This window comes from Lagopus leucura, unplaced genomic scaffold (genome assembly GCF_019238085.1).
Source record: "Lagopus leucura isolate 7727_CA_CO unplaced genomic scaffold, USGS_WTPT01 Super-Scaffold_100002, whole genome shotgun sequence".
Classification (NCBI taxonomy): domain Eukaryota; kingdom Metazoa; phylum Chordata; class Aves; order Galliformes; family Phasianidae; genus Lagopus; species Lagopus leucura.
Genome location: NW_024962263.1, coordinates 41,843,539 through 41,857,141, shown reverse-complemented (window position 1 = coordinate 41,857,141; position 13,603 = coordinate 41,843,539). Strand labels below are relative to the sequence as shown.

Genomic DNA, 13,603 nt, shown 5'->3' with positions numbered 1-13,603 from the left:
ATATTCTTGTAAGGCTTTGAAATCGGTTGATACATGATCTGTGAACTTGCTCTCCAGCTATCAGAAAGGTCTCCAGCAGTCTTGTCCAGATATGATTGTTGGCAGGGGGTGGATGTTTCTCAGCAGAGCTCAAGCTTTTAAGAGCTACATTCTTATGATGTTTCTTGTCCAATTTCTGTCATATTCCACCTTGTTTTTCGTTTTCAACCCTGGCCTTTTGAACAGAGAGGTGCTCATGAGATTCGAGAAATTCGTCAGTTTCATTTCACTGGTTGGCCAGACCACGGCGTGCCATACCATGCGACAGGCCTGCTGGGATTTGTACGGCAGGTCAAGTCCAAGAGCCCGCCAAACGCTGGACCTCTGGTGGTTCACTGCAGGTAGGCAGAACATAAATCCCTCTGCTGTGTGGTCCACTGAACTCAGAACATACTTCTGCTTCTCATATCCCATGTAATCCCCAAAAGTTGGTGAAGCCACTCTGATCACAATAACTTTTTACCTGACATACAAAATATTGGCTAAATTGATTCCGGAGCTTTACATTTTCCAATGAACTGATGGATATTAACTGTGCTCTAATTTTACTTCAGTGCTGGCGCTGGCAGAACCGGGTGCTTCATCGTTATTGACATCATGCTAGATATGGCAGAAAGAGAAGGTGTTGTAGACATATACAATTGTGTGCGAGAGCTTCGATCTCGGAGAGTTAACATGGTGCAGACAGAGGTATTGTTAATCTTCTGGTTTACTGCCTTATGCTTTGCAATGAAAAGTATTATTCTGGCCCATAAAACTAGAGCCCTTTGCTATAAGCCCTATCCAGGAGGTAGTTTATTCAGTGACATGCAGGAAAATAATCCACACAGAAGCTTGTAGAGCCATTGCCCAAACAAGGCCACTGTTATGCTGCAATGGTTTGATTAAAAAAAACCTTTTGAGTGTTTCCTCTTTAGAGAGCATTCATTCTGCAGTGCATCTTGTTGAAGCTTACTTACGCTATAACTTCAACAGAACCATGCAAAGGAATGAGAAAAACAGGAACAGTCATAGTTTTATGACATACTGTATTTCTTTTTGTAATTGTAACTAGTTTCAGTCAATCCTTCTATATTCTTTTCTAAATGAATGGCATGAAGTTTTGTGAACTGCAGTTGTTCCATCTATTCTTTCTTCAGTGTGTGTAAAGCTCGTGAGAACTAATAGGCTAACCATATTAGTCGTTATTATTTATTTACCAAGTTACTAATAGTATGTACTCTCTGTCAGTAATTATTTTTATTGCTTTACCAGGAACAGTATGTATTTATCCATGATGCTATCCTGGAAGCCTGTCTTTGTGGAGACACTTCTATTCCAGCTTCTCAAGTTAGGTCTGCTTACTATGAAATGAATAAATTGGATCCTCAAACTAACTCCAGCCAGATCAAAGAGGAATTTAGGGTAAGTTGTGGTTAGCCATACCTAGAAGCTATACAATTCAGCTATACAAAGGCTTCTAATTAAGTGCTGGCTTATAACCATGTGAATCTGGGGCCAGCCCTGGGGAATGAAAGACTGAAAAAAAAGAGTATAACCTGTCACTAAATGCTATTGAGTTATACTAAATCAACAGAGAAAACAATGGGGTAGTAGTAAAATCTTCTTTGCACTCCAAGGATGTATGTCAATTCCCTGTGCTGTCCTTGCTCCAGAAAACTGGTTAGTCTGCATTTGTCTTTGAGGTTGTTTTTCAGATATGTTTGCTTCCAGGATTCTTGCTTCCAAACCCCGCTGACTGTGATTTGTTCTCATTTGTCTTCATTTTGACTCCTGCTGAAACTGATTGGTGACTTGATCTATTCTTAAATATTTTGGGATGCTTTCACTGCTGTGTTAATTTCTCTGTTGTGTTGTTTACTCTTTTTGAACAGACGTTAAATATGGTGACTCCGACGCTGCGTGTGGAAGACTGCAGTATAGCACTTTTACCACGAAATCATGAAAAGAATCGCTGTATGGATGTCTTGCCTCCAGACAGATGCCTGCCTTTCCTCATAACGATAGATGGGGAGAGCAGCAACTACATTAATGCTGCACTGATGGATGTAAGTCGTCTCCTCCACATCGTTAATAATAAAAAGGGAATAAGGAGCTCTCCAGACTGAGCAGTGCCAGAAAGTGGAGTCAGCACAAGGCTGAAATCTTTCTAGCTTGTTTTCCAAAAACATGGCACAAAATCTTTAAGCTCCCAAGTACATTTAGGATCACACATATGTTATGTCAAAGCCAAGGTTCCAAAGCCATACTTAGAGAGCAAGTCAGGGAGTTTTGATAAATTAAATGCATCTAGATTTCTCCCTAGTGCTTGAATTTTTAACCATCTGGCCTAGGAAAAAATTAGTTACCTATTAAGACACTAAGACAGTTAAATGGGATAATACAGTTTGCAGCAATATTTCAGTTCCCTTTGTTTCTAATTGAAGAAGTAATTAACAAAAAAAAAGAATTGTCTGTCAGCACAAGATAATACACAAGCCATTACTTCAGTCTTTCTGTTTATTTCTGTATGAATGAATGGTTCCTCTTCATGCGTGTTTGCATTTTTTTCCTAATGCATCTCGAGTAATTCTAATCCTGCTAATAGAGTATCAGTAAAAAGACACTTAAACCTCCTTCAGAGTGTAGATATTTATAGCCCATCTTTGACAATTTAGAGCTATAGTAATTACGGTTGTCACACACACATAAACAACATGAAAGCAGAGGTTAGAAAAGAATGAATACATTGTAAATGGCCTTTTTGAAAAGTGAAGCTAGAGTAACAACAGTTTATAGCAGTTGTTGCATTTTTTTTCCTTCGAAGTTCTCAGTGTTTTCCTAAAATGAGCCTAAGTTCAAAACTCTCCTGTGAAAATAAAAGCGTATTATCTTTTTATTGATCTATGTAGAGGAACTGAGGGCAACAGTTTAAGTGACTTCTCTTGGTTCTCACCGTAAGTCTGTTATATGCACTCATATTAGAATAGTGCTTCCTTGATCTGCAATTTACGATCTTGCCATTACGTGGTCTTAGTGGAGCGTTCAGTGTGGTTTTGTTCTGCAAATTAAGTACTGCCTCAGTATTTGCTTTGAAAACACTCGATTCTTGAAACACTTTGAAAATGCTTCATTCTTGAAACAACAAGCTGATTCCAAAAGCATATCTGGGCCAAAGGCTCCAAGGCTCACTTTCCATCCAAAACACATGCAGTATCCCTTCACTAAAGGACAAGAGCAGGCATTTGTTCTTCTCTCTGAACTTTCAGTCTCACAGGCAAGGTGCTGAATCTCTGTGAGAATACTGCACCTCTGGCTGAGATGCAGTTGGATCACCTCACATTTAAATAAGCTCACTTCAAGAAAAAGGGCCAGCCAGCACAGTTTTCATTATTCAATGTCTGGTCACTGAAGGCGTGTAGAGGCCTTTCTGCCCTCCTTTGGAGGCAAGGACAGCCCCTGCCAACATTTGCCCCAGGATGGCCACGCTGGCCTGTAACACTCAGGAGGACAGACATGAAAATGCGAGTACAGGATTCACAATGCAACTGTTTCACAAACAGCATCGCTAGCAATTCGCTCTGACTGAAAAAAAAAAAGAAAAAAAAAAAAGTCGAAATGTATCCCCTAGATATCTTCCTTTCTGTCAGATAGACCATAATTTGAACACTGTTTCTGAAAAAATAAGTAGATGCTTCCTTCCATAGGAATAATTCAAATCAACAGCTCAGTGCAGGTGGCCAAGATTAATCTGTCCATTAGCAGCTCAAAACAAAATTGTTGCTCAAAATTTTGTAGGAGTTGCATTGGAGGGAAAACCTCAGATGATTTTATCCTATGCCTGAGGCATGAAATAAGTTTCAGAAATATAACATCACCAGAAGTTATATTCAGTTTATTAATTTTCAAGCATATAAAATCTCAGAAAAGAGCTGAAAATAGCATATAAACGATACGGAAAATAGAAATAATGTTTTCAGTCCTGAAGTTTGAGACTATTGCTGGCATTCTACTAAGTGAGTTTTTTTCTCTTACCATTCTTCTCTAACCATCTCTTCTTATTTCTTTGCAGAGCTACAAGCAACCATCAGCCTTTATAGTTACGCAGCATCCCTTGCCAAATACTGTCAAAGATTTCTGGAGGCTGGTCCTAGATTATCACTGCACTTCAATAGTTATGCTGAATGATGTGGATCCAGCCCAAGTAAGTCCAAACGCTTCTATTTCACAGAGAAATGCCAGTGTCTCAGCATCGCAGCACGTGTGTGTTTCAGAACAGAACAGCTTTAGGATGTAATTAGTTGTATAAAACAACATTAAATACTAACACATTAAAAAATTGATTTGTAGCTTGCGGATACACATAGGGAAGGAGGAATAAATCAGAGCATCAGCAGCTTCTCCACCAAAATGTTAATGCCCACACACATAAGTGTATGCAACCATAATTTATTCTGATGGAAAAGCATACTCTAAGAAGAGCTGTTAAAAACCAAAACCTTTTGGTTGTAGATTTTTGACTCAAGTCTGAAGCATGCTCATGGCCAAAAGTCACAAGCAGAAGCCAACAGCTCCTCACTGACTTGCATGGGGCAGGTCAGTGACCTTGGTCTGCATGCAGGGATGGGTGTTCCCAGCCTGAAAATCTGTGTCGTCTTTGGCACAAGATTGCATTGCTAGGAGATAAGAACTGAACAATATCAGACACTAAGCATGGACAAAGGAACACACAGATGAATGTAATTACCTTACAACAGAGTTGTGCATGCTGTACATGTTCTTTAGAAAAGTGGAAAACCATACATACTGACTTGGCAATTTAATCACTAGCATTAATCACTGAGCATCCCAGAGCCTGACCTGCAATTGTGCAATTCCAGGTTTTTGTACAGGGATCATTTCCTTGTCTTCAATGCAATGCACCAACCCTCTGCTGGAATAAAGTGGTGGTAATCTGGATCCTTAATATTTGCTAATTACTGGAAAAGATAAGATCAATTTTTATTTTTTTACAGCAGATTGCTTGTCATTTTTGTTCTTTATATGATCAAGAATCTTTTAGGTCTCTTGAATATTTTTCATACCTTGAAAAATATTTCATTTCATTTTAACATGAAGAATTTGTTTTAAAAACATACTAATCATCAGGTTGGTGTTTCACGTGTAGTGTGTAGGAATTCCACACACTGTTTTAAAGACTTCACTGTCTACAGGGAGAAAAATAGAAATGAAAGACAAAACTTTTATTCATGAGTCTAAGATTAGTTTCTGAGTGAATAAGGAAGGACTCAAGGGAGTCAGACTGCAAGGGACTGGTGAACAGAGTTCTTTTAATTTGTGGGCTGTGTTTTGAATTTACAATAGTGCACAGCTATTTCAAGCATTTTTTAGCCTCACAGGCTTTTAAAAGCTATTGGGATATGCAGTTAATACACCTGCCTCTGCAGCATGTTAAACCTTTTCCCTCTAATGTGAGTAAAAATCTTTTCATTAGGAATAAATCTGAAAACCCTCAGAGCAAACAGGAGTGGAGAGAGGGCAGAGTTTATTAAAAACACACATTACATTCAGATCTATTAATAATTACCGTTATCATTATTATTTATGTATATATGAAGTGTTTACATTTCTGTTTAGATATTACAATTCATCTGGATGGTTGCACTCTGTTGGGAAATGAAATTCAGCCTTTCAAAGTGTCTCTGACTTAAAGAGAGTCGCTGGCATCACACGCATGCAAAATGCTCAGACCTAAATGCTTTTGGATTTCTTTAGAACTTGAAAATCTTGGCTTCCAAAAACAGCTCTGGCAAACAGCTCTGTTTATTATCATCTAAGCATTTTTCAAAGATCTGTTTGAACAGTATTGCTGTGTATTTGAAAGACACATACTGAATTGTGCATACATTCAGTGATCTGAGCGCTGGCATTTGCATTAGTTGCATGCATGTCAGTATTGTATTCTGCTATCCTGCACACTGGTGTATTTCATAATAAAAGAAATGTGTAAGATTTAGGCAATATTTGGAAAGCAATTTGCTCAGCAGACTGAATCATGTGGGGATTTAAAATAAATTAAAATATATTTTCCTACTTGAAAATTCTGTTCTTTACTTGTTAAAGTGAACCCCAGCAAATCAGACTCTGTTCTCTTTTTAATTGATGTAGTAAATGATTATGTTTTCCTAAAATGTAGTCATCTCCAAATGGCTTTTTTGAGGAATAAGTGTTACAAGAAATGCAAAACAACATCTGGAGGAGATGTGATTTGTCAACTCTGCTCTGGATCACCAACAGCAATGCAGCAGAATGAGGACCACAGCTGTTCTACCAAATGAAATAAAGTTCCAAATATGAGATCAATGGTTCTGCAAGCAAACAAAATTTCATGAGTTCATGCTTAATTGTGGTGAATGCTTGCAAAAGCTGTCTGCTTGAACTACTCTAGGTGTCCCTAAAAATAAATCATTAGGGTTTTTATGGAAGAAATTGATAAGCAAAGTGTAGCTTCAAATATCTCCAAGCAAAGTGTTGTTTTAATCTTTAAAAGAGAGAGGATAATGGGTTCCAGGACGGAGCCATAATGGTTTTATTAGACAGTAAAACTGCAGGATAATGCTAATGCTGCTTTGTGATCTTTAGATACCTGGAAGTAATGTTATCTGAGCACTAAAGGATAAGTACTGTTTCCAAGTGGTGTTCGTAAGATGCAATTAAGCAGTTGCTGAAAATGTAAAACAATGCTGCTGTAATATATGAGGGCTGCTCTGAAAGTAATGCCTCCTACTCACATCACAGTGGGTGTGAACTCAGTAAGGTGTCGAGTGGTCCATTTCAGCAGTGACAACAGTGACAGTGGGTCACCTCTGCTGGTGTAGATTTTGATGAGCATGGCATGCAGGCTCTTGTTCATCGCTGGCAAAAATGCAAAGCTTATGATGGTAATTGTGTTGAAAAATAATGTTTTGTAGCTGAGAATTTGCTGTCAGATAGTGTTATTGTGCTCTTTGTACCTGTTATAATTTCCATGGAAATAAATAGGAAGCATTACTTTTGGAACAAAAGTAATAATATACATATTATTACATATATAATATGTACATACGTAATGCCAATATTGCCACTCACAGATGAGACAGATGTGAAAGTGAGATCCTGAATTTTGAGACTTATAGCATAGAGCCCACATTTTGATGTAGTTTGAATTATTATCAACTTTTTTCAGACAGTTGAAGATACCAGGCCTTTGGTGTTAGGCTTTGTACTTTCTCCAAGATCTGCTAATATTTGACAGCATCCCCTTGTCTTGTCATACCATATTGTAGAATTGATGCTGAGCGTCAGAAATACATTTCTCCAAATGGCAAGCAGAGCAGCAAGCAATAACATGTTCAGCAAAGTAAAAAGGCATTTGTTGAAATTTGGTCTGCTCAGGTAAAATCAGAGCTTGAAAATAGTGAAGGACAGTATATTTCATATAGAAACTGTGTAAGAATGTCTGCAATAAAAGTAGCACAATATATCTTAAAAAATATACTGAGGCAACATTAAATTAAAAGTAATTATATGTGTTTTTTGTATTTGTAGTTGTGTCCTCAGTACTGGCCAGAAAACGGAGTACACCGACATGGTCCTATTCAGGTGGAGTTTGTATCAGCTGATTTAGAAGAAGACATCATCAGCCGGATATTCCGAATTTACAATGCAGCCAGAGTAAGGATTTTACTCACAAGACAGTTCTGCCTCAGTGATTCAGCTGACTCTATCCCAGTCGCAAAAAAAAAAGTTAAACTCACATAAAGCTATTCTCATTATTCAGCCTATTTGTAGAATCATAGAATCATTAAGGTTGAGAAAGACTTCTAAGATCATCCAGTCCAACAACCATGAATCCATCCCAACCATGCCCACTAACCACGTCCCTCAGTGCCACATCCACATGGTTTGAACACCTCCAGGGATGGTGACTCTACCACCTCCCCAGGCAGCCTGTGCCACTGCCTCACTGCTCTTTCTGAGAAGAATTTTTTCCTGATATCCAACCTGAAAGAGTTGAGAGCATGAGCGAATAATGGATCACACAGTAATCATTGAGAAAAAAGTCTTGTGTGTGCAATTGAAAAATCTTGTAATGCGTATCTCAAGTGCATTAAATACAAATGAAATAAATGCAATTTATTTGGTTATCTGGTAGCCACAAAATGGTGATATCAGTGCAGTTTTAATTTAAGAGTTTTAAATTAGCCATCTTATATGTTTATTATCCTGCATCATGCAACACTAGGCATGTTTTTCAATACCAGGCCCAGGCTTTTAGTGCAGATCTTATCCCACTAATCACACTTCATAATAGATGTAAGCATTTCACAGGGACAAGTACGATCTCGTATCCAGCTTTTATGCTACTATAAAGTTGACAGAAGACTAAATTAGGCATCAATTTAAAGCTGAGCGGAAAAAGGATTCAGCCACAGACCAGGCATCTCTTCCCATCCAGATGGAGAGAGCTTTTGCAGTGGACTGGTACTGTTCCCTGAAGAACTACATCTAGGAGTAAGAAACACTCTCTGTTAAAAAGTCAGGAGCTGCCATGGAGTCCAGTAGCTGTCAGAACAGTGAGAGGAAGGCCCCCCGAACACTGCCTGGGATGCTCCCATGCAAACAGGGGAGTAGACTGTAAGCTTAAAGGTACTACTTTTGTATGACAAAGGTCTTGCATTCCCAGAAAATTTGGCAACATAATACCACAGTCTCCAAGAGTGTTAACGGGAGCTGTAGCAGAAGCTGGGTCTGGCTGATGCCATTTGGGGAGATGGGGCATGCAATTGAAAGAAACCAGGCAGGAAAGTAGTGGAGTCCAAATTTGACATAAAGCAGACAAAAACCCATTGAAGAACATATCTAATGCTTGGTTTATTCCCTTACCTTGTTAATCTTACATCCTCTCTATTACCTCTTACTCTAGAGCAAAACTGGTAACATCAACATTTCTGCACATTGCTCATTTTCAAAGTGGTACTAAAATGCATTCACTTTGCCAGAAGTGAAAATGACAAATCCTAAACTACAAAACCAGTTTTCATCTGTGTGTTTATTATGCCCTTTTCAAAGGACTGTAATTTTCTGCCACTAACACTTGTTCTGTGCTCCTTTTTTTATTTTAAATCACCATAAAGCAACTGTTCAGTAACATCTCACCAGAGGGGTTCTGACTGCTTCAGTAGCACACAGTAAAGTAAAATTTAGTTTGTTTTTTATAAGCAGGAAAAATCTGAGGGTTTCATTTGGTTTTTAAAACATTTTTCCGCTTCAAACTATCTTGAGAGGTTTTGACCTTTCTTGTAAAAAAGACAGAAGAGTGCAAATGTTTCTCAAAGTGCTGAAATGCTTACATAATTCTACTGCAACTTCTCTACTATGATATTAATTAATTGTTTGTTTGATCCTGCTGCTGTACCATTGCTCTCTTCTAGTCTGTTTGTATACCCTCTATTTAAAACCTCTTGTCCTAATAGCTCGGTTGGAAATTAAAAGTCATAACTCCTTACGGGCAATTGAAATTGCATTAGTAGTTTGTCAGTGGTGATTTGCCCAAACAACTTTCCTCGCTGATGCAAATATCTAAGTTACGCACCATTTGAATAGACCATAAACAATGCTGTTCCTTCTTTTCCTGCTCATTTCCTGAATGCCTGTAGCCCCAGGACGGCTATCGGATGGTGCAGCAGTTCCAGTTCCTGGGATGGCCCATGTACAGGGACACGCCAGTTTCCAAACGCTCGTTCTTGAAGCTCATCCGCCAGGTGGAGAAGTGGCAGGAGGAGTACAACGGGGGAGAGGGACGCACAGTTGTCCATTGCTTGTAAGTACTAGGGACCAGTGAGAAGAATACTGTTATCCTAGTATTTGTGCCACGTTTTTAAAGATTCATGAGAAGGTGAAGAGGTACAGGATCTGAATAAATAATACAGCTGCTCATTTAAAAGCTCTGAAGACACAAGAAATCGTATGTTTTTTTTTTATGTAGATTCATGAGTTTCCCACTCTGTCCCTTGGTAGACACCTGTGAAAAGATGATGGGTAAAACTCTATATTATAGAAAGATTTCAAGTGACATTTTCAAATGAAAAAGGTGCATATTTGTTCAAAACTGTCAAAAACAATCAAAACTGTACCTTCAGGACAATGCACTTTTTATTTCTATTCAGTGCCATCTACAGTTCATTAACGGTAGAAATGAATAATACTGTAGGGAAGTATTCCTCTTCCAGAAGTCATGGAAGAAAAAATGGTCTGGTAGAACAGTTATGATGGCCCTTTGACTGTCTTGCCTTTCTTTCACAATGATACATATTTTTGTCCTCTGGTGACTTTGTGTTCCACGGGTACAGGCTCTCATCCACCATCCTGCCTTTTGATATGGCTTAATACATGTACATACTACTTGTTCTCAGCATTGGTTGGTCTTCTGAGATTAAATATTCATGCCTGAAATTGTATCCCTCTCCTTCTGGAGATCTACTTAAAGATGTTACAATGATGGATAAGGATATGTTCATGTGAAAAGCATATGCTAAGATGCTTTCAGAAGTTGGAAACCAAGAGTAGACAATAACTTCCTGAATTTTGGTTTGCAGTTAATCAATATTACAACGATGGAGGAAAGTACATTAATAATTCCTACTATCACTGACCTTGAACAAGTCATTGCTCTTCAGTTTCCCCATCTGTAGAATGGGGATAATAATACTTTCATCAAAGGAGCATTGTGCAGTGTGATTAATTAATGTTTTGAGATCTTTAGCTGAAAAGACCCTTTTGAAGTGCAAATTACTGTTATCTCTGAGGTGGCTGATGATATTAAATAGTTGTACAACATCACACATGCGTCACTTCCAGGCAGTAAAGAAAGAAAAAGCTCTAATATAATCCTTTTAAATGACTTTATTTTAATTAAAATTCTCAAAGAGTTCTACAATATCAGGCAATGTTTTGGCAGCAGAGAGCATTCTTTTCATACTGCTGGGATGTGACAGTTGTGAGACATTGTAGTTTCCTTTGAAAATCAACCATTTGCAAAGCTGGTTTGAAAGACCAGCTACCTATCTAGGCTACACTTTGGTAATTAGTAAGGTTTATTATTTTTGGTGAATTGCAGCCTAAATATTCTGATTAGGATAGCTATAGAAATAGTAGTGTTTCCAGCAAGAAAGAGATTCTCCTAAAGATTAACTAGGCATAAAGTATTATTAAAGGCTGTATTTGATCACGCGAATGAGCATTTGTGCCCAGTATCTTCGTTGGGTTTCTCTTTGGGTTCTTGTTCTCTGATGCTGTGGGTGGAAGAGGAATGCAGTCACTTCCAGAAGCAGCTGTTAGAGTGCAGCCAGTCCCTGTGTCTGCTGCTGCAGGGCGGGAATATCAGTCACCAGAATATTGCAGTCCCACCTTGGGCCATGCTAAAAGCACAGCCAAATGGCTTGTAAGCAAATTAGACACCATTTCTGTTGTTATTCTGAAACACCTTTGGGTACAGGAAGAAGGAGCCAGGATCAGCAATTAAAAAAACCTTAAAAGATCCTCTTTCTCTATAATGTTTCTAGCCTGATATTACATCCTTGTGCGTTTATAGTGCAAAAGGGTATTAAATTCAATCTAAAAGTACCTTGTCCTCATTTTAACATTCCCTTCATGCTGCCTCAAAACTTCACTAAAGAGAGTGGCACAAAACTCAGCCACTCAGTTCCCTTCAGGCTTCCAGCCTCCTGGATGTTGGATGATAGGTTTGAGATCATTCAGCCCATTAATTCCAATTAAAAACAGCACTCAGCTCAGAGTTCAGCCGCCTTCCGGCACATTCGTATTCTTTGGTTTCTCCCTGGTGGAACTCATACCTTCTGTAGCCATTCCTGGCGCTGTAAGAACTTGTAATATAGTCAGTTTGTAACCAAGCCATTTATTTTTTACTTTTCTTACAGGAATGGAGGTGGCCGCAGTGGGACGTTTTGTGCAATCAGTATTGTTTGTGAAATGCTTCAACATCAGAGGGCTGTTGATGTATTCCATGCTGTGAAGACACTGAGAAATAATAAGCCTAACATGGTGGACCTTCTGGTACGAGCTTTTTAACTGCTGCACTAAATAGAAAATGTTCCTTTTTCTCAGAAGATTCAGTCAGATTTCCAAGATTTGCAGTGGGAGTTGTTCACAAAGCAAGCAAGTCATTTTCAAAGGGGATAATGAAGTCACTTCACTTGTAAGAGTATTTTTACACTGCTTTCTTCCCAATGAGACTTTGTCTCTGTTCATTTGAATTTTTTAAGAGTTTTAAACTTTCAGCTGAACATCCTTATTAATTTTCCTTTCTAGCAGGCTGAGCCAAGTGGAGAGCAGCCCTTGCATGGGTTGAAATAATAGTTATGTAAAATGAAATGCCAGATTTTCAAATTATATATATTATAAATAGCTTAATCGCCAAGTATTTATCAAAGCCATGAATTTCAGTTTGACATCCAGAATATTGCATTTAATTATAGTTGCTCTATCTCATAGAAAGATTAAAGAAGTTCAGAAACAAGGGGCCATGTGCAATTATTTTCTTAGAGTGTTTTATGGGTTTTTTTTGTAATGGCGAATTGCTGAAGTGCCAGCTGCTACTCCACAAGAGCTGCAGAACAGCTTAAAGCAGCAAGTTCTTATGCTCCAGTATGTAGTTTTGTACTCAGAGAGGGCTGAAGCATGATATCCTGTTCTCATACCAGGGCCATAAAGACACTTTTTCCCCAGGTCCCTCACATTTAGGCTACCTGAGAAAGAATGGGCTGCCCAGAGAAGCTGTGGTGGCCCATCCCTGGAGGTGCTCAAGGCCAGGTTGGATGGGGCCCTGGGCAGCTGAGCTGCTGGATGGCAGCCCTGCCCACAGCACAGAGTTGGGGCTGAGTGGGCTCTGAGATCCCTTCCAACCCAAGTCATTCTGTGATTCTATAAAAAGTCGCAACCCTTCCCTTAGGCCCTGTTCTAGCCAAGCTCATGGCACAAAGCCAGATGTTGCCAGCTGTGCAAAGCAAAGAGGGAGTTCACAACTAGCACTGCGGGACCACAAGCCAGGAATGTGAAACTGTGAATCTTGTAACAGTAAGAAACTATTAAACTTTCACAGAGGTGGGAGGGAGCAGCTTATTTGGCTCCTCTTTTTCTGGTTTGTATTCTCAGGAGGAGAATCATCATGCTGAGAACCATACATTTTTATTTCCCAGATATTAAGATAAATGTCTACTTCTTCTTTCAGATAGTATAGTTTTGGATAGAGACTTGGCAGGCCCGCTGTTTTTGGTTCTCCCAGAGCTTAAGTCCACAGAACACACTGATCTCTTCTTCATCTATTTTATAGAAATAAAAAGAAAATTACCAGTGTGAAGATGTACAGTTGAAGAAAATGCTCTCTATAAATTCCTGTTTTTGACAGTTCCCAGGTATAGATTTGTCAGGCAGCTGTCTCCATTTTTCAGCACAGAATGTTTTTAATCAAAAGCTGGATGCATTATTTTAGAATATAAAAATAACTCTTAGTAAATTGGGGGAGGTC

General features: G+C 38.8%; 1 protein-coding gene across 9 annotated transcripts in view; it reads left to right on the top strand.

Annotated features, from left to right (window-relative positions):
- The window catches only part of PTPRM (protein tyrosine phosphatase receptor type M), a 450,209-nt gene that overhangs the window by 433,114 nt on the left and 3,492 nt on the right, over window positions 1–13,603 (top strand). For all 9 annotated transcript variants that reach the window (XM_042870343.1, XM_042870338.1, XM_042870337.1 and 6 more), the window contains 8 exons: window positions 226–380; window positions 594–729; window positions 1,294–1,443; window positions 1,914–2,087; window positions 4,091–4,222; window positions 7,606–7,731; window positions 9,717–9,880; window positions 11,997–12,132. In XM_042870343.1, the coding sequence (XP_042726277.1) occupies window positions 226–380; window positions 594–729; window positions 1,294–1,443; window positions 1,914–2,087; window positions 4,091–4,222; window positions 7,606–7,731; window positions 9,717–9,880; window positions 11,997–12,132 (1,173 nt within the window). The remainder of the gene's footprint in view (window positions 1–225; window positions 381–593; window positions 730–1,293; window positions 1,444–1,913; window positions 2,088–4,090; window positions 4,223–7,605; window positions 7,732–9,716; window positions 9,881–11,996; window positions 12,133–13,603) is intronic.